We start from the raw sequence: 26,959 nt of genomic DNA on the forward strand, positions 1-26,959 counted from the left end.
GGGCGGTGGGACATTTCCAGGGCCGGAGGGAGTGTGTGTATGGGAGGAGGGGATAATTCCAGGGCTGGAGGGAGTGTGTATGGGAGGAGGAGATTTCCAGGGCTGGGAGTGTGTGTACATGGGAGGGGGTAATATTTCCAGGGCTGGAGGGAATGTGTGTATATGGGAGGGGGTTTATTTCCAGGGCTGGAGGGAGTGGAGCTGCTGAACAGCCACTTCCGCATTGCGAGGCCCATACTTGGGCAAGCTGGAGCCTCGGCCGCTGATTGGCCGCGCGCGGGGTTTCTCTGCGTGACCCGGATGATCACTCGGGCCCGAGGAAGGAACCGTCCGCGAGACAGCCGCCGCCAACCGTCACCGCCGCCATGGTGAGTACCGGCCCCCGCCGTCCCAGCCCGCCCCGCCAGCACTGGCAGAGCAGCTGCGCCCCCCCGGCCGGGCGAGGGGGATGTTCTGTGTTAGAAACCGCCTCCCTTATCTGTGTGAGAAAGAAGCGGAAACGGGGGGCGGAGAGCTGACCCGGCCCGACACGGCCTTCCCCCTCCACGCCGCCGCCCCATTGCCTCTAGACCCCAAGGGTAGCCTTTGAGAGGTTTTGGTAAATCCACCGGAGCTGCCACCAACGCTCTCCCCACCCCCCTCCCTGGAAAAGTGGTGGTAAACTTCCTGCCAAATACTGTTCCTCATTCAGCCCCGACCCTGTGTGGGTCAGTGTGAGGAGAGTGTGTGAACTGGCACTGTATCCAGACTCTTGAGTGTCAGCAGCCCCTGCCCACCAGCTTAGTGTCGGGGGTCTGTCCAGCTGTTTTAGTCGCATGTCTGATCGTCCCTTGGTGTGATGGCCTTCGAACCCATTCAGTGCCAGCTCGCCAAAGGCAGTTGGGTTTCTTTTTGATGTCAAGTCATTGTGATCTCAAAGTTTCCCCCCATTGTGCATCTTCAAGAAAATGTGGCTGAACCCTGGACAAAAGCTGTCCAGCGTCCTTCCAGGGGAGCTGTAAGCTCCTAGATGATTCTGGATAGGAGCGAAAGCAACAGGGTAGTTGTTATGGGGGACTTTAACTTTCCAGATATTGACTGGAAACGCTGTAGTTCGAGTACTTTAGATGCGTCTGTTTTTGTCCAATGTGCGCAAGAGGGTTTCCTGACACAGTATGTAGATAGGCCAACGAGAGGCGAGGCCATATTGGATTTGGTACTGGGTAATGAACCAGCACAGGTGTTAGATTTGGAGGTAGGTGAGCACTTTGGTGATAGTGACCACAATTCCATTACGTTTACTTTAGTGATGGGAAGGAATAGGAAGAGTTATATCTGGGGGAAAGGCAATTATGATGCGATGAGGCAAGACTTAGGATGCATCGGATGGAGAGGAAAACTGCAGGGGATGGGCACAATGGAAATGTGGAGCTTGTTCAAGGAACAGCTACTGCGTGTCCTTGATAAGTATGTACCTGTCAGGCAGGGAGGAAGCGAGCAAGGGAACCGTGGTTTACTGAAGCAGTCGAAACACTTGTCAAGAGGAAGAAGGAGGCTTATGTAAAGATGAGACATGAAGGTTCCGTTAGGGCGCTCGAGAGTTACAAGTTAGCTAGGAAGGACCTAAAGAGAGAGCTAAGAAGAGTCAGGAGGGGACATGAGAAGTCTTTGGCAGGTAGGATCAAGGGTAACCCTAAAGCTTTCTATAGATATGTCAGAAATAAACGAATGACTAGGTTAAGAGTAGGGCCAGTCAAGGACAGTAGTGGGAAGTTGTGCTTGGAGTCCGAGGAGATAGGAGAGGTGCTAAATGAATATTTTTCGTCAGTATTCACACAGGAAAAAGACAATGTTGTTGAGGAGAATACTGAGATTCAGGCTACTAGACTAGAAGGGCTTGAGGTTCATGAGGAGGTGTTAGCAATTCTGGAAAGTGAAAATAGGTAAGTCCCCTGGGCCGGGTGGGATTTATTCTAGGATTCTCTGGGACGCTAGGGAGGAGATTGCTGAGCCTTTGGCTTTGATCTTTAAGTCATCTTTGTCTACAGGAATAGTGCCAGAAGACTGGAGGATAGCAAATGTCCCCTTGTTCAAGAGGGGAGTGGAGACAACCCCGGTAACTATAGACCAGTGAGCCTTACTTCTGTTGTGGGCAAAATCTTGGAAAGGGTTATAAGAGAGAGGATGTATATTCATCTGGAAAGGAATAATTTGATTAGAGATAGTCAACACGGTTTTGTGAAGGGTAGGTCGTGCCTGGGATTCAGGGTGATTTAGCAGTTTGGATCAGAAATTGGCTAGCTGGAAGAAGACAAAGGGTGGTGGTTGATGGGAAATGTTCAGACTGGAGTCAAGTTACTAGTGGTGTACCACAAGGATCTGTTTTGTGGCCACTGCTGTTTGTCATTTTTATAAATGACCTGGAGGAGGGCGTAGAAGGATGGGTGAGTAAAGTTGCAGATGACACTAAAGTGGGTGGAGTTGTGGACAGTGCGGAAGGATGTTACAAGTTACAGAGGGACATAGATAAGCTGCAGCGCTGGGCTGAGAGGTGGCAAATGGAGTTTATTGCAGAAATGTGTGAGGTGATTCATTTTGGAAGGAATAACAGGAAGACAGAGTACTGGGCTAATGGTAAGATTCTTGGCAGTGTGGATGAGCAGAGAGATCTTGGTGTCCATGTACATAGATCCCTGAAAGTTGCCACCCGGGTTGAGAGGGTTGTTAAGAAGACGTACGGTGTGTTAGCTTTTATTGTAGAGGGATTGAGTTTCGGAGCCATGAGGTCATGTTGCAGCTGTACAAAACTCTGGTGCGGCCGCATTTGAGTATTGTGTGCAGTTCTGGTCGCCGCATTATAGGAAAGATGTGGAAGCATTGGAAAGGGTGCAGAGGAGATTTACCAGAATGTTGCCTGGTATGGAGGGAAGATCTTATGAGGAACGGCTGAGGGACTTGAGGCTGTTTTCGTCAGAGAGAAGAAGGTTAAGAGGTGACTTAATTGAGGCATACAAGATGATCAGAGATTGGATAGGGTGGACAGTGAGAGCCTTTTTCCTCGGATGGTGATGTCTAGCACGAGGGGACATAGCTTTAAATTGAGGGGAGATAGATATAAGACAGATGTCGGAGGTAGGTTCTTTACTCGGAGAGTAGTAAGGGCGTGGAATGCCCTGCCTGCAACAGTAGTGGACTCGCCAACACTAAGGGCATTCAAATGGTCATTGGATAGACATATGGACGATAAGGGAATAGTGTAGATGGGCTTTAGAGTGGTTTCACAGGTCGGCGCAACATCGAGGGCCGAAGGGCCTGTACTGCACTGTTATGTTCTAGATGGGGGTTCAGGCAATTTCCTTTCTGTCTTCTCGGTCTTCACCAGTGTCCTGACATTATTGTCTAAACCCATTCGTTCTCAACTTGTGGACGAGCAGATTTACTGCATTTTGTTCAATATAAGGCACAATGTTTCTGGGGATTATAAACCCAGTGGACTCTTGTGATGCTCTTTGTTCAATGAATGATACAAACACTCAAACTATCCATGATTACATCCTTGCCTGTAGGATGATTCATCAGAGAGTTTGATGTTTACATCCTCTAAGCAATTAAATGTTTGGAATTTGCCTCAATGTATGTATTGAAAAGTATTTTAGCCTCTCTTTCACCCCCCTCCCCCCACCCTTTTATTTCTGTCATTGGTACATCAGGGACACTTGACTGTACAAATGAGGAAGTTATCTGGATGACAGTTTGGGTTCATGTTTATTTTGGCGATCTACCAATATGTACCTTGTTATGATGAAGATGCTTTTTGCAGGATCTGTGTTCTGAAATGTTTGATCAGCCAGCATCTGGAAAAATCACACTTTTGTTCACTTGTTTTCACCAATTAAATTTTCAAGCTATCATTTTGTGCCTGCAGTTCCTGGTCTCAGAAAGATCCTTTGTCGATCAAATTCCTGTGGCCACTGGTTTATAACTGCTGATGAGTCTTTTTGTCAGGAAGTGGATGGTGGAATAGTATCAGGCCATAGCTCAAATAAGCTATTGCCGGTGTTTTTGTCTTTACATGACGTGAATGCATGTAAGATTATTTATGATCAGAGTCCGATTCCACTTTGTCTAGATATTTGTCATGCTTGACTTCTTGAATGAAATTTGGTTTGAATGTAAAGGAATCTGAAAGCTTTTGGTTTGAATAATCCTCTCTTTCCAGATTTTGTATAGGCTGAATGACACTCTTATGTTCTTGTGATGCTCTTAATATTTCTGTTATTAACAGGATTTCAGTAATACATCATGGATTTTTGAATTTTTAAAATATTCTTTATAGTTGAATTCCAAAAGACTAGTGAGAATACAGATTTTAGTTTCTTCAAACTTGGACTGTGTTGGAAGAATTTTGCAGATCATGACACTTGGTTGAAGTACTGATGGTTAGAAGTTTCATTCCATGGTGGGAGCAGTTTCACATTATGAATGACTCACAGCATTTAAGTCTGTAGTGTTTCCTCTATTGTAAGTAAGCCTTGTGACAACACCTTCAAACGATTATTTAAAGTTATTAATCTTGCAGCATACAAGAGGTAGTTATGTACCTCTTGGTGCTTTTTCATCACCCGATTGTTCTTCTTCCTCTCTCAAATGCAATATATGGATGAGCAACTTTCTTTAGGATCTTTTAAAGTACTACCATGAACCCCTTCAGTGTGTGTGTGTGTGTTAACTTGAAGGGTGGGTGAATAATAGATTGAACAAAGGAACTTGCAGTTAAACATACCTTGCATGACCACGGAATGTGCTTTACAGCCAATGAAGGACTTTTGAAGAGCAGAAATTGTTACAACATTGTACATATGTCGACTTCCGGTGACAGCGGGAGGCAGCCGCAGATTGGAGGGCTCCCGTTCGGGAACGACATTTTCGGGGTTTAACGCCCGGTCCCAGGGGCAGCGGAGGCGGCAAAAGCAGGGAGAAGGCACAGTGAAGGGAAATGTCGAAAATAAGTTAAAAAACGGCTGTGAAAAAAGCGTCTGAAAGTCCATCGGGGAGTGTAAAGGTCACCGTGGGGATGGCAAGAAAAGTGGAGGCTGGGGCACCAGGGGAGGCCGCATTGCCCACGGCTGAAGAAATGACTAAGGTGATGGCCGTGGAACTCGAAAGGCAGTTCACAAAACACATGGAGGCGACGAGGAAGCAGATGGGGGCGGTATTGAAAGTGCTGGTGGAGGAGACGATTGCCCTGGTGAGGGCGGCGGTATTGAGTGCAGTGCAGTGGCGGAGGTGCCGGAGCAAGGTGAGGGGCTGAAGGAAGTGGAAGAGACATTATTGCAGCACAGTGATTAACTTACCTCGATGGAGAAGGAGATGCGGAAGGTGATAGAGATCAACAAGGGTCTGCGAGCTAAAATGGATGACTTGGAAAACAGATCCATGCGACAGAATCTGAGGATTGTGGGTCTGCCCGAAGGAGTGGAAGGCCTGAGGCCGACTGAGTATTTTGCCACGATGTTGGTGAAGCTATTGCGGGAGGAGGGTGGTCCCTCCCGATATGAACTGGATCGGGCTCATCGGTCATGGAGGCCTGTAACAAAGGAGAGTGAGTCGCCAAGAGTAGTGACTCTGTTCTCGTAGGCACAGTGTGAAGGAGAAGATCCTGTTCTGGGCAAAGCATAATAAGTGTGTGGTGCAGTGGGCTGGAGCTGGTATACGCATATATCAGGACTTTACGGTGGAGCTGGCGAGGAGGCGGGCTGCCTTCAGCCGGGTGAAGAAGGCACTGTACATCAGTAAGGTGCAGTGCGGCATAGTATACCCAGCTAAGTTGAGGGTGACCTACAAATCTAAGGACTTTTATTTTGGGACGGTGGAAACAGCGGAGGAGTTTGCGAAAGCAGAAGGACTGTGGCTGAATTGAGAAATGGTCATGTACCGATGTAGCCTCATGTAACTGTATTTTTTCACTGCGTGCTGGTGTATGTGCTAAATGAGCCAACGTTGTATATATTTGGACAAGGGAAGAGATGGGACTTTCACTTGCAATGATGGTTCTTTGGGGCTTGGGTGTGTATGTGGGATTTGTGTGCTAAAGGGGATTTCTTGGTTTTCCTGAGACCGGGCAAGGGGGAAAGAGACCCGGGCGGGGGCCTCCACGCTGGCCGGTTTAAGTCAACTTGGCCGAGAGACTGGTCCACATTTTTGTCGTTTGCGAGGTTGCAGCTGTCCGTCCACCATGAAGAGGCTGCTCCGTAACCTCTGGCTTCACGTCAGTCTCATATCGGATATTTGAGCACCTGGTGTGGAGGGCAATGGACTAGTCAGAGAAACTCATTGTGGATTTAGTCATGTCCCTAACCGCAATGACTATCCACATTTCCAGATTGGATGTGGCTCTTGGGGGCGGTTTAAGCCGGCCAGTGGACGGGAGTGAGGTGGGGGGAGGGGATGCGACCATCGGAGCTTGGCAGAACAGGAGTCGGGGGTGGGGGGGGGGGGGGGGGGGTTATAATTCATGGGTGTCATTTACGGTACTCTTTCGGGGATTGGATGGCATTGAATGTTGGGGGGGGGGGGGGGGGGTGAACCCTATAGGTCAATGGTGACCACAGGCGATTCCTGATCCCTTTTTCTTTTCTTTTTTCCTTTGTTTTTCCCACTGTGGGAGGGTTTGTTTCATTTGATGCTTATATTGTCAGGTGGGACGTTGTTTGGGGTGGTGGGAGCATGGGATCGTTGTTGTTGATATGGGGATTGACTTTGTATTTGTTACCGTTTACTGCTTGTTGGTGGGATGTAAATTCTGAAGAAAATGTGAAAATGGAGAATAAAAATATTTTACAAAAAAAAACATAGTACATATGTCAGCCAGTATGCACACAGCAAAGCCCAAGACACAGCAGTGTGATAGTGACCAGATAATCTGTTTTAGTGATGATTTGGTCTTGACATCCAAGTGAGCTCCCTGCTCGTCGAAAATGTTGCATTGGATCTTATACATCTGCTTGAGAGAGCAAATTTGGGTTCTGTTTAACATCTCGTTAAAACAGTCTGACAGTGTAGCACTGGCTTGGTATTGCACTGGAGTGTCAGTCTAGATTGTTGTCAAGTCTCTGGGAAGGGACTTGGACCCACAACCTTCTGACTCAGGCATAAGTGGTGTCACTAATCCTGTTTGTTTCTGTGGCTCTTTAAAAAGCCCAGTTGCATCATACCCTCTTTAAGGGTACGTGGTCTTCCTGCCCTCAAATTTCTCCTTGGCTTGTTCTCCCTGGCTCTCTCATTTTCTGTGTGGTGCGTAATATCTGCAACTTGGGCGAGAGACGGGTCCACATTTTTGTCGTTTGCGAGGTTGCAGCTGTCCGTCCACCATGAAGAGGCTGCTCCGTAACTTCTGGCTTCACGTCAGTCTCATATCGGATATTTGAGCACCTGGTGTGGAGGGCAATGGGCTAGTCAGAGAAACTCATTGTGGATTTGGTCATGGCCCTAACCGCAATGACTATCCACATTTCCAGATTGCATGTGGCTCTTGGGGGCGGGTGGCCTTAAGGAGGGGTGGGGGTCGGAGGTATTCACTGCAGCTGCCTTCCTCTGTGTGCCTGAGTGGACCTGTTTGAGGTTTTCACGAGTGGTAGACATCTCTGGGATCGGAGAGTGTGGTAGCTAACTATGTTATTTAATTTTATATGTTTCTTTTGTTTTGTCATGTAATTCTTAGTTCTACCCCTCTAAAAGGGAGACATTTGTATTCAGCTCTTTTGTTTCATGGCACTGGGAAAACCCAGCGTCTCCTTTATGGTTTTATTAATAAAAGAATTGCGAGTGTTACTTCCGATAATTGTTGCTGCCATGGTTGGCTGAATGTCAGAAGAAGCAGTAGACTAATTTTCTGTACTACCTGTTCTGAAATGTATGTTACTTAAAGTTTGATGGAAGGGGAAGGTAATATGCTGTTGGTGGCTGTTTCTGAGCCTCAAAGTTCCTGTTGCTTAACCTTTTCCTAATGATGTAAAGTAACTTCTGATGTGCCAGTAATTTTACTGCAAAGACACAACCGCCATTATCTACACTCAAAAAATACTTGTTTTCTCAATAATTTGCCATGATTTTCATAACCAAAGCCTTATTCTTGTCTCACCACTAGCTTGATAATGTAAACTTGCTATCTCACTTAATTCACCCTCCCAGACTAAGAAAAAAAGCACTAATTTTATTTTTGCCATACTGCTCTTCGATTTTATTTTCCACCTGAATAATGGCAGTTCCATTGCACTTTTATCTGGGTAATTGTGATAAAGCAGACATCTCTGGATAGATCCAAGAAATTCAATTACCAACTCTTAATTTGCATTGAGACTGTGTCCTGATGCTAAGAGGATGTGCTATTTAATCCTAGAACAGTTTGAGGGTGAGTCAGCCAAATTAGTTGCTACACTAGCTTCAAATGTGTTTGGATTATTGTTGAATATTTGTTCAAGACATGACTAATGCACTCAGACTTGTTATATCCCTTATCTCAGTTAAGACATTTAATTTTTTTGTTACAGAATTATATTTCCATCATACTTCCACTTTTTAGCTCCATTAATAAACAGCATGTTTGCTTCAGAATCCAGGCTGAATATTTGGTGTTAAAACAAGTGCATTTGTGAATTTATGTTTAGAGCAGCCAAATCTGATCGAAGTTGATTCTCATGATTAGTCAGTAACTCCATTCCACACAATTGGTTAAGGGCAAACTAGATGGACCTTGGCGTACTTAGACTAGCCATTCCTATGTTCCTAACGTGTCAGGGGCTTGAGCACAAAAATCCAGGCCGATACTCTGCTGCAATACTGATGGAGTGCTGCATTGTCAGGGGTGCCATCTTTCAGGGGGATGTTAAACCAACGTCCTATCAGCCTGCCTGGATGCATGTAAAAGATCCCATGGCACTATTTCTTAGCTAATATTTATCCCTCAATGACATCACAGAAGTAAATGATTTGGTCAACATCACATTGCTGTTTGTAGGAGTTTGCTGGGCACAAACTGGCTGCTGCGCTTCCTACAGTAAACAGTGACTATACTTGAGAGAGCACTTTGTTGGTTGTAAAGCACTTTTGAGATATGAAATGAAATGAAAATTGCTTATTGTCACAAGTAGGCTTCAAATGAAGGTACTGTGAAAAGCCCCTAGTCGCCACATTCCGGCGCCTGTTCGGGCAGGCTGGTACGGGAATTGAACCGTGCTGCTGGCTGCCTTGGTCTGCTTTCAGTGATTGTAAAAAGTGCTATATAAATAAAAGTATTTTCATTATTTTTTCTGGGGGAGGAAATAGGTACAAGAGTGTTAAGATAACTTTAGTGCACATGCTCTTTGACTGATATTGCTATTTAATACCATAGCAGTATTACGGTTGAGTCCATGTATAAAGTTGTGCATAACCAGCTGTTCAGATCTGCTCGCACGAGCTGATATAATTGGCCTCTCCTTGGTGAATCTGCTTATGTGGATGTAATGCTAGGAGCCAGCACTTGCTCTGGCAATGTAAGTAGAATATGCAGAGCTGGAGGTGGATAGAATATGTTCTTAAGTAATAACTGTTTGCATCTCACTTTCCTTCTTCATATCCAATGCTGTATATTCCAGCACCATCACTTTTTAGCCCGTGGGTGCGCTTTAGTTTTGCACTTTGAAATCAGAGTTGATTTAGTGATTCAGATCCGATAGTATATTTAGTGATTCGATTAAAAATACAGTTGGAACATAAGAACAAGTGGTTAGCACCAGGGACCCGGGTTCAATTCCAGCCTTGGGTGACTGTGGAGTTTGCACGTTTGCCCCATGCCTGCGTGGGTTTCCTCTGGGTGCTCTGGTTTCCTCCCACAGTCCGAAGATGTGCAGTGTTAGGTGGATTAGCCGTGATCAATGCACGGGATAGGGCAAGGGAAATGGGCCTAGGTAGAGGGTTGGTGCAGACTCCAGCTGTTAGTTGTCCTAGCATAACCACATTTAACATTGGGAAAATATTTTTCAAAGGCTTTTGTTTTGGGGATCTACCTTGTAGGCAGTGAAGAGAGTTTATAGATCATACATGTAAATTTGTGTTATACCGTAACTTGAATTATTTAATCAGAGCTTCATAAGGGATTTGTTATTGTGCGCTGAATATTGTAGGGATTTTATTTTTTGTGATATCACTAAGTATATATTTTAAGGGCGGCATGGAGGCGCAATGGTTAGCATTACTGCCTAGGGCACTGAGGATCCGGGTTCGATCCTGGCCCTGGGTCACTGTCTGTGTGGAGTTTGGACATTCTCCCCGTATTTGTGTGCGTTCCATCCCCACAACCCAAAAGATGTGCAGGTTAGGTGGATTGGCCATGCTAAATTGCCCCTTAATTGGAAAAAAATAATTGGGTACTTTAATTTTAAAAAATAAAGTAAATATTTTAACCCAGTTGTTGCATCTCTTTGAGGCACACAAAGTTTAGCCTTCAGACCATCTCCTGTAGTCTGTTGACTGTAGAGAGTATGTGGTAAAAATCTACCTAGTAGGAGCTGGCAAAGTTCTGTTGTTTGCATTAATCGATCAGCTAATGGTTCTAATGAAGGGTTCTTGCCTGTGTATTTGCTGGAATACAAGATCTCAAAGTGATGATAAACCATTGGCAGTACGTTTTGCTTCAAGCTGCACTGTGACAATTCCAGCTTAAAACTTCTGGTACACCTTTTGCAGCTGAAAGAGTATGAGCAGAAATTTTGTAAGCATTGTGCTGATTTGAGGAAGTTGCTGCACAAGTTTTTAAAAAGGGCTTGAGCACATTTTTCTCTTGAATCAGAAGTGTCATGGCTGACATTCCAGGACAGTACGGAGGGAATGCCGCACTCAGGTCCCATCTTTTGGTTGAGATGTTAAACTGAGATCCTTTCAGCTGGACATAAAAGATCATCACTGTTCTGTTTGACAGATAACAGGGAGGTTCCCCTGGTGTCCTGGCCAGCATTTACCCTCGATCTCCATAATTAAAACAGATGAATTGATATATTTAATTGCTATTTTGTGGAATCTTATGCACCAATTGGCTGGTGCACTTCCAATTTATTCCATCAGTGTTTCAGTTTAAAATTAATTAATTTAATGTAAAGTCCTTTGTAACAGGCTGTGGAGTGAAATATGCTGTATAGATGCAAGTTCCTTATTGATGTTGTGTGTCATTAAGTCTTTGAAAACCACTTGGGTTTGAATTTTGTGCTCATCAATCAATAGATTGCTTGTGAAATTCAATTGGAAAAAAGTTACCTAACATGTGCTGTCCATTTTTTGGTTTTGTGTTAATTTTTTTGTTTGTTTCACTTTCTTTTCCTGATTTGATTTTGCTGGTGAAAAGTATAAGCTTAGACAATACTGTTGAATCTTCACTGTGCAAGTCTTTCCGGTAGGCTTAGTTAGATATCTGCATATTTGCAATGGAGAGGGAAGCAGAAGGACAAGTAGCGGTAAAATGGACAAAATTACGAGTCAACATGGTGAGGGAGTGCATCTTTTTGTTGTCAGGGGCTTTCATTGACGTGGAAAGCAAAGAAGCAGTTATCTTGAAAGGTTCTTGGTTCATAAGTTCTGTAAATTTTACGAATTAGGAGCAGGCGTAGGCCGCTTTGAGCCTGCTTGGTCATTCAATCAGATCATGGCTGATCTGATTGTAACCTCAACTTCATATTCCTACCTAACTCCCGATAACCTTTCACCCCCTTGCTTATCGAGAATCTATCTATCTCTGACTTAGAAAGAAATATTCAAAGACTGCTTCCATCAACTTTTAAAGAAGTGTTCCAAAGTGTTCTAAAAACGCTGAGAAAAAAATAATCTAATCTCTGCCCTATCTCTTATTTTTAAATAATGGTTTCTAGTACGAGATTTTCCCATAGGAACATACACCCTCTCCACGTCGACCTTCGCAGGACCTCTCAGGATCTATTACCGGAGGAAACATGCTGATTAAACTGGGTTTCGATTTTAAATCATGGTAGTTGTTTCTGGTGCACCTGATATTTATTTTGTGTTTACATTTAGACCCAAGTCTAATATTGTGTGCATCTTAGTGAGTGTGACCTCTTTCCATGTTGCACTGTAAAATTGGAAATTTTCTGTAAGCCTTTATGGTTAATTTTAGACTTGCCTATTAGTCATACTGAAAATCTGAAATAACAACAAAATGCTGGAGAAACGCAACAAGTCAGTGAGAGAAACCAGGCAAGTCCACATTTTAGATGCGTCAATCTTTGGAACACAAATGGACCTGTATTTATAAATTTGGATGTCATTTGCATCGTTGCTGACTGACCTGTGTTCCAGCATATTCTGTTTTTTTTAATAACAGTTCTGTCATGTCAGCTGTGAATTTAAAGCCACACCAACTTAATTCTCAGGAGCAATTACCCAATTTACTTATTAAGATCTTGTTATGAATCGCACTTCAGTTTATTTTACTTTTTGATTCTTTGTCACTGCAGTACAAATACTAAAGTCTTTCAGCCCAGCATATTATTTTGTTACTCATGCTTGGTCTTTGGGCATATTTCTTCCAAATTTACCACAGCGTTAACATTTGTTTTACTGATTTTTCAACTTGCAGTAAGTGTTGAACTTCCTCTTGGAGTTCATGCTTGGCAAAGCAGCTGATATAATTTGGTTGATAAGATCTTATGATTATGTGACTTCAGCAATGATCTGAGAACTTCACAGGAAGTGCTTGAGCTTCTGTGCTTTGGTCGTCAACTACAGATATGCAATTTCCCCATATAAGTTGAGAAGTGTTAACAAAATGGTTGTCTTTAGTGGCTGCATTTTTTAGATCCATAACTGGTTTGTTGGCACCCATTTTGGATAACATGTCATGTTAGTTGGGGATTTGATTCCTTGTTAATTAAGAAGCTGCAATTTAAGTTCGCGAGCTTGGGTGAGCTGGAGGAGAAGTATGGGCTCCCCCCGGGGAACACCTTCAGGTACTTACAGGTAAGGGCGTTTGCCAGACGGCAGGTGGTGGAATTTCCACGGCTACTGCCACACACCGTACAGGACAGGGTGCTCTCGGGGGGGTGGGTGGGAGTGGGGAAGATCTCGGAAACTTACCAGGTGATGCAGGAGGAGGAGGAGGCCTCGGTGGTGGAGTTGAAAGGTAAGTGGGAGGAGGAGTTGGGAGAGGAGATCGAAGAGGGGATGTGGGCAGATGTCCTAGGGAGGGTGAACTCTTCCTCTTCATGCGCGAGGCTCAGCCTCATACAGTTTAAGGTGCTGCACAGGGCACACATGACCGGGACAAGGATGAGCCGGTTCTTTGGGGGTGAGGACAGGTGTGTTAGGTGCTCAGGGAGCCCAGCAAATCACACCCATATGTTCTGGGCATGCCCAGCGCTGGAGGAATTTTGGAATGGCGTAGCGAGGACGGTGTCGAGGGTGGTAGGATCCAGGGTCAAACCGGGCTGGGGGCTCGCAATATTTGGGGTGGCAGAGGAGCCGGGAGTGCAGGAGGCGAAAGAGGCTGGAATTCTGGCCTTTGCGTCCCTGGTAGCCCGGCGGAGGATTCTCCTTCAGTGGAAAGATACGAGGCCCCCAAGCGTGGAATCCTGAATCAGCGATATGGCAGGGTTCATTAAATTGGAGAGGGTGAAATTTGCCTTGAGAGGGTCGGTACAAGGGTTCTTTAGGCGGTGGCAACCGTTCTTAGACTTCCTGGCAGAACGATAGACATTGGTCAATGGCAGCAGCAGGTGGGGAGGGGGAGGGTTACTTTATTTTTGTTTATGTTATTTACACTGGAAGGGTCTGAGGGGGTGTATACACCTGTTGTCTTAAGTCGGGGTGTTAATGTTAATTTATTATTTAGGCACGGGGGGGAGGGGTTTGGGGGTTTGCTTTTTTAGATTGCGTTTTGTACTTAACCCTGTTGGGTTCTTTTTCTTTCTCATTTTGTTATTGATATTTTATGAAAACCTTTAATAAAAATTATTTTTAAAAAAAGCTGCAATTTGGGGTGGTGTACCCGGCGAGGTTGTGGGTACCATGGACTCAAAGGATCACGTCTTCGATACGACAGAGCAGGCAGAGGCCTTCATTAGAGAAAAGATCCTCGGGTCGTTTGTGATGGACTGTTTGGGCCTCTCGGTATGAAAGGGTGATGTCTCTGTTCTGTAACCCACAAAGGCATGTGTTTTTGGTCTTGTTGGAGAGGGGGGGGGGGGTGCGGTTTAATAAAGATAAGGGGATGGTCCTGTGTGTTTTGGAGGGGAAAGAGGCTTGTTAATGATAGTGGGGTTTGGGTCTGTTGGTAGGGAGTTATGGGGTGGGCCTTGACTGGGGGCCATTTTGTGAGCGATGAGGAGAGGCTAGTGGAGAGTGGGGGGGGGGGAAGAGTGCATTTTGGTTAGTAAGAGGGTACGGTTTTAGGTGCGGACTGTGGCGACGGACCAGGGGGTTGTTATGTGATGGTTGCAGGCACACTGGAGTGGAAGGCAGTAGTGTTAGTGACCACGTATGCCCTGAATTGGGCCAATGTTAAATTCCAGAGCTGGACAGACACACACCAGCTGATTTTAGGACCGGATTTTAACTGTGTTTTAGATCCAAAGTTGGACTTCTCCAGGCCAAGGTCGTTATCTCTTTTGGGGTTGGCCATTCATGGATGAAGCAGGAGGGGTGGATCCCTGGCAGCTTGTGAACCCAGGGGGTAAGGAGTTTTCTTTCCCCTGGTGCATATGGTGTACTCTAGGATTAACTTTTTTTTTCTCCTGCCTTTACTCTCTCTCTCTCTCTCATCTTTCCCCTCCCTCCGCCTCCTGACAGCCTAATTTTTCTCAAAGAAGTCGATGAACGGCTGCCGTTCGGGCAAACCCCTGCATTTTCTCAACTCTGAGAAAGTTTTCTCAACTCTGAGAAACCCCGTAATGTCACTAACCCATGCCCCCGACTTTGTGGGTTCCGAGTCCCTCTAACCTAGTAAGATCCATCTCCGGGCCACCAGGGAGGCAAAGGCCAGGACATTGGCCTCTCTCGCCCCTGGGCGCCCGGATCTTCCGATGCACCAAAGATTGCCACCACAGGACTCAGCACAGCCTTCTCCTTTGAAACTTCTGACATGACGTCAGCAAATCCTTGCCAGAAACCCCTCCGCCTCGGACATGCCCAAAACATATTGTCATGGTTCGCAGGATCTCCCGCGCAGAGCCCACACCTATCCTCCACCCCCTTGAAGAACCTGCTCATCCGGGCCACCGTTGTGGGCGCCCTGTGGACCACAAATTGTGTGAGGCTGAGCCTGGCACATGAGGATGCATTCACGTGCCTCAGGGCCTCCTCCCATAATCCAGCCTCCACTTCCCCACCCAACTGTTCATAGAATCATAGAATTTACAGTGCAGAAGGAGGCCATTCCGCCCATCAAGTCTGCACCGGCTCTTGGAAAGGTCACACCTCCACCCTATCCCAGTAAAAAAGTAACCCTACCTAACCAATCCACCTAACCTGCACATCTTTGGACTGTGGGAGGAAAGCCGAGCACCCGGACATGGGGAGAACGTGTAGACTCCACACAGACAGTGACCCAAGCCGGAAATCCAATTTGGGACCCTGGAGCTGTGAAGCAACTGTGCTAACCACTGTGCTACCATGCTGCCCATTGTGCTACGCACTTTTTCTCACTTTCTCCTCACCTCCACTGTTGAGACTCCCTCCCACTCCATCAGTTTCCTGTAGATCTCTGAATCCTTCTCCTACTCCTGTTCTCGACACCACCTTACCCTGTAGCCCTTGGTGCGGCAGGTGTGGGAAGGTCGACACCTGCCTCTTTGCACAAAATCCCTTACTTGCAAGTACCGGAACCCATCCCCACCTGGAACTCAACTCCTCCTCCAACTCCTCCAAGCTTGGGAAGCCCTCACCAATAAAAAGATCTCCAAATCTCTCGATCCTTGCCCGCTGCCACCTCCTGAACCCTCCATCCAGCCCCCTCGGAGCGAACCGGTGATTACCACATATCGGTGCCCACACCGACGCTCCCTCCAACCCCATGTGCTGCCTCCACTGTCCCCACACACTCAGGGCTGCCACGACTACTGGGCTGGTTTAGCTCACTGGGCTAAATCGCGGGCTTTTAAAGCAGACCAAGGCAGGCCAGCAGCACGGTTCAATTCCCGTACCAGCCTCCCCGAACAGGCGCAGAAATGTGGTGACTAGGGGCTTTTCACAGTAACTTCATTTGAAGCCTACTTGTGACAAGCGATTTTTATTTCATTTTCATTACTGGGCTTGTGGAGTACCTGGCCGGCGAGAATGGCAGAGGTTCCGTTAACAGTGCCCCTCAACGCGTGCCCTGACATGAGGCCGCCTCCACCTCACTCCCACACTGACCCCTCCCCCACTACCCATTTCCTGACCATCGCAATATTCGCTGCCCAATAATAATTTATAAAATCTGGAAGCCCCCCCCCCCCCCCCCCCACCCCGCAATGCTCTAGCAGCACCTTTACCCGAGGGGTTTACCCGCCCAAACAAATCCTGAGATCGCCGCATTTACTTTCTTAAAGAATGCCTTGGGGATAAAAATTGGAAGGCTCTGAAAGATGAACAAAAAACTCGAGAGGACTATCATTTTCACTGTCTGTAACCGCCCCGCCAATGACTATGGAAGCGCATTCCATCTCCAAAAGTCCCCCCATATCTGTTCTACCAACCAACCCAGATTCAATTTATGCAGCTACTCCCACTCCCGTGTCACCTGGATACCCAAACACTGAAAGCCCCCCCCCCAACCACCACTACCTTGAACGGCATCTCACCCAATTTATTCTCCTGCCCCCTGGCCTGAATCGAAAAGACTTCACTCTCACCCGTATTCAATTTAAACCCCGCAAACTGACCGAATTCCTCTAATATCCCCATAATCCCTCCAAACCCCCCGCCCCAGTGGGTCTGAAATGTATAGAAGTAAATCATCCGCGTAAAGTGAGACCCTGTGCTCCATTTCCCCCCCCCCCCCTCCCTTACTACCCCCTGCCAGACCCTCGACTTTCTCAGGGCCATTACCAACGGCTCCATAGCCAGGCAAACAGCATTGGGGAAAGTGGGCACCCCTGCCTCAATCCACGGTGTAATCTAAAATAATCTGATCACCCGGTTCGTCCGCACACTCGCCACTGGTGCCTGATGCAACAACCGGACCCAGTCCACAAATCCCTGCCCAAACCCAAATCGCCCCAAGACCTACCATAGGTATTCCCACTCCACTCGATCAAAGGCATTCTCTGCATCCATGGCCACCACCACCATGGCTACCTCGCACCCTTGTGGAGGCATCATGATCACATTAAGTAACCTCCTGATGTTAGCCGTCAGATGCCTCTCCTTCACAAACCCCGTCTGGTCCTCTCCTATTACCCCTGGCACACAGTCCTCTAACCTCGAGGCCAAGATCTTCGCCAATAGTTTGGCTTCTACATTTAGCAGGGTAATCTGTCTATATGACCATCATTGTTCCGGATCTTTATCTAATTTTAGAATGAGAGAGACGGCTCCTGCGACAATGTCGGGGTGGGGGTGGGGGGCACTCCCAGCTCCTTTGCCTCTTACCAACAGCGGTCCCAATACCCCCGAGAACTTCTTGTAGAATTCCACCGGGTACCCGTCCGGACCTGGGGCCTTACCTGATTGCGTCGCCTCCAGCCCCTCCACTACTTCTACCAGCCCAATTGGGACCAAGGCCCTCCACCAACTCCTCATCCACCTTCGGGAACTCCAACTTTTCCAGAAACTGCCTCCTCCCCGGCTTGGGGTTCCGACTTGTATAGCTTAATATAGAAATCCCTAAACACCCCGTTCACCCCCGGCCGGTCCAAGACCGTATTCCCAACTGTGTCCTTCACTTTCCAAATCTCCCTCGCCGCCCTCCTGCTTCCTCAACTGGTGCGCTAGCATCCTGCCTGCCTTCTCGTCGTACTTGTATACCGCCACTGTCGCCCTTCTCAACTGCCCCACCGTCTTACCTGTAGATAATGGCCCAAACTCCACCTGCCGCCTCTGCTGTTCCTTTAGAATTGAACCCGCGCTGCTGGCCCTGTTCTGCTTTACAAGCCAGCTGTTTAGCCCACTGTGCTAAACCAGCCCCTGTGGGTTTGCTGGCTGACCTTGGGTTCTGTGTTAAGATTTCTAGGGTCATACATGACATAGAATGAAAATGGAGAGGACTCGTCCTCTATTGTGCGGGAAGGCATTAGAAGCGGTGATCAGGAGACGGGTAATTTCAAATAAGGCTCCTGTGGATTGGGAGACAAGCCAAGAGTGCCAGGAGTTGGTGGATAGGGAGTATGTGAATAATCCTACGCCAGAGGGCACGCAGGAAATGCATTTTGATCTGTTGTCCACAGGCCGGGTAATGCATCAGCTGCAGTGGGTAAAGGGGGCGGTTTATGAGTATGGGGGAGAAGGCTAGTTACCTGTTTGCTCCTCAGTTAAGGCAGCAAGAAGCAGGCAAGGAAATGGTGCACGTGCAGGAGCCTGGGAGTTTGGGGGGGGGGGGGGGGGGGAGGAGGGGAAAGAGAGATTGGTGTCTGCCCTAGAGAAGATTAATAGGGTGTTTTGGATCTTCCGAGGGGCTGGAAAGTCAGTGACACTGAATGCTGGAGCAGGAGATGTTGTGGTTCTCAGAGGGGTTGGAGTATCCTCATGTACGAGGAGGAGTTGAGGGAAGAATTGGGGGCACGATTGGGGTTGGAGGATATGCGCATGGCTTTGGGGAAGCTGAACTTTACTAGTTTGGCGAGTAGGGTGAGGGCGGATTTGCAGAGATGGGACAGCCTTCCATTGTCTCTAGCAGGCCGGGTACAGGTGATTAAGATGAATACCTTGCCAAGATTTATGTTCTTGTTTCAGTGCCTTCTGGTCTTTCTGTCTAGAGTGTTCATTCGGGGGTGGCATGGTGGCGCAGTGGTTAGCAGTGCTGCCTCGCGGTGCTGAGGACCTGGGTTCCATTCTGACCGCGGATCACTATCTGTGTGGAGTTTGCACATTCTCCCTGCATCTGCGAGGCGCTCACCCCCACAACCCAAAAGGATGTGCAGGCTTGGCGGATTGGCCACGCTAAATTGGCAAAATAATAATTGGGTGGTCTAAATTTATATTTTTAAAAAAGTTTTCTTTCTGGGTCTGGAGCGGCTCATAATGCGGGGGGGGGGGGGGGTGGCTGCCTCTGATTCGGAGGTGGATTTTGCAGAGGGAGAAGCAGGCGGTGGGGTGGGGGTGGGGGGCGGGCTGGTACTGCCAAACCTGTTGTTTTACTATTGGATGGCCAATGCGGAGAAAGTGTTGGGTTGGTTCAGAGACCAGGACGTTGTCTGGGTCCGGATGGAGGCAGGGTCATGTCAGGAGTCGTTGGTCGTTGGTGAAGGCTCTGCTGCGTTTCGCTCCAGTGAAGTATTCGTAGAACCCGAAGTTAGGCAGCAGCTTTGCCACCATTTCAAGCTGGGGGGGGGATGGTGGTGTCAAAGTGATCCCCTATCTGTGTTAAGCATTTGTTTCAGCCCGGAAAAATTGATGCCACTTTTGCAGAGTGAAAAGGTAAGCGGCTGGAGTGGGTAAAGGACTTATTTTTGGAGGGTCGGTTTGCTGACTGAGAGGAACTGAGGGAGAATGTAGCCCTTGGAGGATGGATATGTTCAGGTACTTTCAGGTGCATTATTGGGTCCAGCGGGCGTTCTCGACATTCCTGGTGGCGCCATCGTTCACTTTGCTGGAGAGAATTGTTTCATGTGCAGATCGGTGGAGGACAGCACATCTGGATTATATGGAACGATCATGGAGGAAGAGCAGGTTTTGGTGGAGGAGGTGAAGGCTTGGTGGAAGGAGGAGCTGGGTCTCGTTTTGGAAGATGAGGTGTGGAGTGAGTCTCTCCGCAGGGTGAATGCCACGGCATCCTGCCTGAGTTTAAGTTTGATACAACCAAAGGTGGTGTTCAGAGTGCATCTCACCAAAGCCAGAATGAGTTGCTTTTTTGAGGGGGTTAAAGACAGGTGTCAACGGTGCTCTAGATAGCCTGCGAACCATACGTAAATGTTCAGATCCTGCCTCTAGTTGGGGGGTTTTGGGGACCTCCTTTTAAAAAAAAAAAAAAAGAATCCAATGAAGGGGCAACTTAGCGTGGCCAATCTGCCGACCTTGCACACCTTTGGGTTGTGGGGTGAGACCAACACAGACACGGGGAGAATGAGCAAACCCGGGGTGGCATGTGGCGCATTGGTTAACACTGGGACTGCAGCGCTGAGCACCCGGTTCGAACCTGGCCCTGGGTCACTGTCCATGTGGAGTTTGCACAATCTCCCCATGTCTGCGTGGGTTTCACCTCCACAACCCAAAGATGTGCAGGTTAGGTGGATTGGCCACGCTAAATTGCCCCTTAATTGGAGAAAAAATAATTGGGTATTCTAAATTTAAAAAAAAGAGTGTGCAAACTCCACACAGACTGGGGTTGAACCCGGGTCCTCGGCGCCGTGAGGCAGTAGTACTAACCACTGCGCCACTGTGCTACCCCGAGGGCCTTTTTGTAACACCATATCGACAATTTTAAAGGTGGATTTAAGTCCTGCCCATTAGTAGCGCTATTTGCGGTGTCACACAAGCCGGAACTGAGGATAGGGGTGGTGGCAGACTCTTTGACTTTTGCTTCATTGCTGTCTCGCCAGTGGATCCTGAGTTGGAGACAGGTGGCACCACCCAGTGCTGCAGCATGGCTGGGTGATTTTAAAAGTATTTTTATTCAAAATGTTTTACATTTAAAGCACACAGCAGTGCAAAATAAAACCAACACAAAACCCGCCTAAACCTGATGGCCGGCCCGCCCACCCCAAGCAGCTGATGGTAATCCACTCCTTGAAATGTAGTATAAACAAGCCCCATTCTCTTAGTGGTGTCCTCCTGCATGAGTCGCAAAAAGTTGGTTAACAGGTGATTAAGAAGGCGAATGGAGTTTTGTCCTTCATCGCTAGAGGGATGGAGTTTAAGACTAGGGAGGTTATGCTGCAACTGTATAAGGTGTTAGTGCGGCAATACCTGGAGTATTGTGTTCAGTTTTGGTCTCCTTACCTGAGAAAGAACGTACTGGCGCTGAAGGTGTGCAGAGGAGATTCACTAGGTTAATCCCAAAGCTGAGGGGGTTGGATGACGAGGAGAGGTTGAGTAGACTGGGACAGTACTTGTTTGAATTTAGGAGGATGCAGGGGGAGCTTATAGAAACATATAAAATTATGAAGGGTATGGATAGGATAGATGCGGTCAGGTTTCCATTGGCAGGTGAAAGCAGAATTGGGGGGCATAGCCTCAAAATAAGGGGAAGTTTAGGACTGAGTTCAGGAGGAACTTCTTCACCAAAGGCTTGTGAATCTATGGAATTCCCTGCCCAGTGAAGGAGTTGAGGCTCCTTCATTAAATGTTTTCAAGATAAAGATAGATAGCTTTTTGAAGAATCAAGGAATAAAGGGTTATGGTGTTCGGGCAGGAAAGTGGAGCTGAGTCCACAAAAGATAAGCCATGATCTCATTGAATGGCTGAGCAGGCCTACTCCTGCTCCTAGTTCTTATGTTCTGCTGGAACATCTCCTCCAACACCGCTGTCCAGAAAGGTTTTATAAAACTCCACCAGGAAACCATCCGGCCCCTGTGCCTTACCCGTCTACATCTTCCCTATCGCCACCTGCACTTCTACCCCCCACTGACTCCTCCAACCCTACCCTCTCCTCCTCTCGTACTTCGGGACACTCAAAACCGCCCCCAAAACTCCCTTGTGTGGCTCTGACTTATGCAAATTCTTATAGGTCTTCTCAAATGCCTTGTTCACTTGCTCTGGTGCCACCACCAAATCCTTGAAACACATTTGTGTACTGGCGAAAATAATTGGTATTCTCTATCCCACGGGTGCAAACGCCTCCATGGGTCTGCCCCTCCCATCTCCCTCATGCTCTCTGCTCTCTCTCTCTCTGCTCCCTCTCTCCCCACCCACCCATAGTATCGGCTTGGATTTATCCACCTTTGGATTCATCATTGTATTCAAGGTACCCCCCTCCCCTCATATCCATCATAGCTGCTACTCCTGGCCCTGCCCAACAGGTGGGACCCAGCCCTACCCTCTGTAGTGATATGCATCACTGTATATACACAAGTGTTTAAGGTAAATACACTACAACTAAGTAACCACCAGAGGGAGCGCCAGAGATGTATATACACATAGACAAACAGAAAGTACTTTCTCTTAACAGGAACGGCAGCTGGTGAGCACGACACAGACAGGCAGCTCAGATGTAACATAGTCTAAGCGCTGGAGAGAGAACGGACTCCTAGAAATAACGCATCTATTCAATTGTAAGACTACGAGCTTTATTCAGACACAAGGAATAATACATGGTATCAGAACCAGGTGACTTCAGACCGCTTACTACATAAGAACATAAGAATTAGGAACAGGAGTAGGCCATCTGGCCCCTCGAGCCTGCTTCGCCATTTAATGAGATCATGGCTGATCTTTGTGGACTCAGCTCCACTCTCCGGCCCGTGCACCATATCCCCGAATCCCTTTATTCTTTAGAAAGGCATCTATCTTTTTCTTAAAACGTTTAAAGAAGGAGCCTCAACTGCTTCACTGGGCAAGGAATTCCAGAGATTCACAACCCTTTGGGTGAAGTAGTTCCTCCTACACTCTGTCCTAAATCTACCTCCCCTTATTTTGAGGCTATGCCCCCTAGTTCTGCTTTCCCCGACCAGTGGAAACAACCTGCCCGCATCTATCCTATCTATTCCCTTCATAATTTTATATGTCTCAATAAGATCCCCCCGCATCCTTCTAAACTCCAATGAGTACAGTCCCAGTCTACTCAACCTCTCGTCATAATCTAATCCCCTCAACTCTGGGATCAACCTAGTGAATCTCCTCTGCACTCCCTCCAGTGCCAATATGTCCTTTCTCAGGTAAGGAGACCAAAACTGAACACAATACTCCAGATGCGGCCTCACCAACACCGTATACGATTGCAGCATAACCTCACTAGTCTTGAACTCCATCCCTCTAGCAATGAAAGACAAAACTCGATTAGCCTTCTTAATCACCTGTTGCACCTGCACACCAACGTTTTGCGACTCGTGCACCAGCACGCCCAGGTCCCTCTGCACAGCAGCATGTTTTAACATCTTACCGTTTAAATAATAATCCATTCTGCTGGTATTCCTCCCAAAATGGATAGCCTCACACTTGGCAACATTGAATTCCATCTGCCAGACCCTAGCCCATTCACCTAACCTATCCAAATCCTTCTGCAGACTTCCGGTATCCTCTGCACTTTTTGCTTTACCGCTCATCTTAGTGTCGTCTGCAAACTTGGACACATTGCACTTGGTCCCCAACTCCAAATCGTCTATGTAAATTGTGAACAACTGCGGGCCCAACACTGATCCTTGAGGGACCCCACTAGTTACAGGTTGCCAACCAGAGAAACACCCATTTTCCCCACTCTCTGCTTTCTGTTAGTTAACCAATCCTCTACCCATGCTACCACTTTACCCTCAATGCCATGCATCTTTAGTTTATGCAGCAACCTTTTGTGTGGCACCTTGTCAAAAGCTTTCTGGAAATCCAGATATACCACATCCATTGGCTCCCCGTTATCTACTGCACTGGTAACGGCCTCAAAAAATTCTACCAAATTAGTCAGACACGACCTACCCTTTGTGAACCCATGCTGCGTCTGCCCAATGGGACAATTTCCCTCCAGGTGCTCTGCTATTTCCTCCTTAATGATAGATTCCAGCATTTTCCCTACAACCGAAGTTAAGCTTACCGGCCTATAATTACCCGCTTTCTGCCGACCTCCTTTTTCAAACAGTGGTGTCACGTTGGCTACTTTCCAATCCTCTGGGACCACCCCAGAGTCTAGTGAATTTTGATAAATTATCACTAGTGCGTTTACAATTTCCCTAGCCATCTCTTTTAACACTCTGGGATGCATCCCATCAGGGCCAGGAGACTTGTCTACCTTTAGCCCCATTAGCTTGCCCAATACTGCCTCCTTAGTGATTACAATCATCTCAAGGTCCTCACCTATCATATCCTTATTTCCATCAGTCACTGGCATGTTATTTGTGTCCTCCACTGTGAAGACTGACCCAAAAAACCTGTTCAGCTCCTCAGCCATTTCCCCGTCTCCTATTATTAAATCTCCCTTCTCATCTTCCAAAGGACCAATATTTACCTTAGCCACTCTTTTTTGTCTTATATATTTGTAGAAGCCTTTACTATCTGCTTTTATGTTCTGAGCCAGTTTACTTTCATATTCTACCTTACTCTTCTTTATGGCCTTTTTAGTAGCTTTCTGTTGTCCCCTAAAGACTTCCCAGTCCTCTAGCCTCCCACTAATTTTTGCCACTTTGTATGTTTTTTCCTTCAATTTGATACTGTCCCTCACCTCCTTAGATATCTACGGTCGATTTTTTTCCCCCTTTCTACCGTCTTTCTTTTTTGTCGGTATGAACCTTTTCTGAACACTGTGAAAGATCGCTCGGAAGGTTCTCCACTGTTCCTCAACTGCTTCACCATGAAGTCTTTGCTCCCAGTCTACCTTACCTAGTTCTTCTCTCATCCCATTGTAATCGCCTTTGTTTAAGCACAAAACACTAGTGTTTGATTTTACCTTGTCATTCTCCAACTGTATTTTAAATTCCACCATATTGTGGTCGCTCCTTCCAAGAGGATCCCGAACTATGAGATCATTAATCAATCCTGCCTCATTACACAGGACCAGATCTAGGACCACTTGTTCCCTTGTAGGTTCCATTACATACTGTTCCAGGAAATTATCCCGGGCACATTCTATAAACTCCTCCTCAAGGCTGCCTTTACCAACCTGGTTAAACCAATCGATATGCAGATTAAAATCTCCCATGATAACCGCTGTACCATTTCTACATGCATCTGTTATTTCTTTGCTTATTGCCTGCCCTACCATCCTGTTACTATTTGGTGGCCTATAGACTACTCCTATCAGTGACCTTTTCGCCTTACTATTCCTGATTTCCACCCAAATTGATTCAACCTTGTCCTCCATAGCACCAATATCATCCCTTACTATTGCCCGGATGCCATCCTTAAACAAGAAAGCTACACCACCGCCCTTACCGTCCATTCTATCCTTTCGTATAGTCTGATACCCTTGGATATTTAACTCCCAGTCGTGACCATCTTTTAACCATGTTTCAGTAATGGCCACTAAATCATAGTCATTAACGATGATTTGCGCCATCAACTCATTTACCTTATTTCGTATACTACGAGCATTCAGGTAAACTAGAAAAGTTAAACAAGATGCAGACAAAGCACGATCGAAAACAGAAGAAAACTTGGACGTGGGGAGACTTTGCGGAGTCGATGAAACTCGTTGCAACTCCACCGCAGCTGAAAACAACTAGTAATCTAAGTCATAGATAAATCTTTAAATAAACGTCCGAACCGTATATCGTAGCTAATGAGTTGAGCACGGCCTCAGAGGAAATGAAAATAGCACTTCTCCTAGCAGGACATGAAGCTAGAGAAATCTATAACTGCTTTAATTACTTGAAAGGTGAAGACAACACCAAATTAGAAGTAATACTTAAAAAATTTGAAGATTACTGTAACACCAGTAATAATGCTGCTTTAAGACATTGAATGCTCAGAGACCAAATTGCACAAGGAATGAGTGTTGCAAAACTCAAACAATCATCAGAACAGAAAGGGTTAATGCTGGAAATTGCAGATCGCAAGAAAAAAAAACTTAAAGTTTTTAACAAGAAAAAACGGCGAAAAAGTTCTTTTCCACGGGTCTGAAGAAGTTAAAATGGCATCTGAGCACATTTTTAGCAGCCCGGGGAACAAAAGACGCAAATCTGAGTCTGCGCGTGCGCAGGAAACAGCAGTCGGCATGCGCAATTGAAAAAAGACGTTTTCGATTCAGATGAACAAAAAGAGCACACAGCTTGAAGAGGAACAGTTTACGAAAAAGTGCACAGTAAAGGAAAAGCGATTTGCGCATGCGCAGTCCATTCCTACGCTTTACGTCACGAGCGTCATGACCACGTCAGAGCGTCAGAGGCCCCGGACCACGCCCATTTAAAGGGGAAATGTCCAAAAATGTCAAAAAAGAGTTTTAAAGTTACAAAACAAAATTTTTTCGCCTCGAAAGACTGAACAATGCCTGAACTTCTACCAGCAGTTGAAAATAACCTCCACAGCACCCTGGAACAAGCAGTTTGCACCACCCGAAGTGAAGAGCACGATGACATATCCGAAACAAAAGAAGATGATTTGTTTATGGAAGAATACTACTCAGACATGGCTGAGTTTTTCGGATATGACGATCATACAAGCATCAGCGCCACGGTTGAAAAGCTCAACACGACTCTACTCATGGTAGATGAATCCAATACCATGATGCAATGGCAGATCGCCGATACATTGGATGACAGCAACCTGTCAAATACCCAAGAAGAAAAAGATGACACACAGCGAGTACTGAACTACTCCGTTGAGAGAGCACAGATGGACTCCGTTGAGAGAGGACAGATCGACTCCACAGAGAGACCACTGCACGACTCCACACAGAGAGCGATGAAAGACTCCACAGCGAGAGCGATGCAAGCCTCCACAGAGAGCTCGTTGACAGACTCCAAAATGGAAGCAACTCAAGACTCCATAGCGAAGTCCATGCATGAACAAGACCATGAAGGTCTATCAACTTTATCTGAGCAACCAGCAGCAGATTATGAAAGTCTACCAAGCTCACGTGAACAACAAAAAGACTATGAAAGTCTACACAGCTTATTTGAGTCAACAGAAGAAGACGATAAAAGTCTACCCAGCTCATTTAACCAACAAGTAGACACTGAATGTCTCCCCACTGTATGTGAGACAAGTGACGAAGAAATCACAATTC

At 46.7% G+C, this 26,959-nt stretch overlaps 1 protein-coding gene across 2 annotated transcripts in view; it reads left to right on the forward strand.

The window, feature by feature from the left end:
• Positions 1–213: 213 nt before the first annotated feature.
• Positions 214–26,959, forward strand: part of capzb (capping actin protein of muscle Z-line subunit beta) — a 218,120-nt gene continuing 191,374 nt past the window's right edge. The window contains exon 1 of one of the 2 annotated variants that reach the window (XM_072478261.1): positions 214–368. In XM_072478261.1, the coding sequence (XP_072334362.1) occupies positions 366–368 (3 nt within the window). In that variant the 5' untranslated portion in view covers positions 214–365. The remainder of the gene's footprint in view (positions 369–26,959) is intronic. The other variant, XM_072478262.1, reaches the window with a different exon arrangement.

Source organism: Scyliorhinus torazame, chromosome 16, assembly GCF_047496885.1.
Source record: "Scyliorhinus torazame isolate Kashiwa2021f chromosome 16, sScyTor2.1, whole genome shotgun sequence".
Taxonomy (NCBI): domain Eukaryota; kingdom Metazoa; phylum Chordata; class Chondrichthyes; order Carcharhiniformes; family Scyliorhinidae; genus Scyliorhinus; species Scyliorhinus torazame.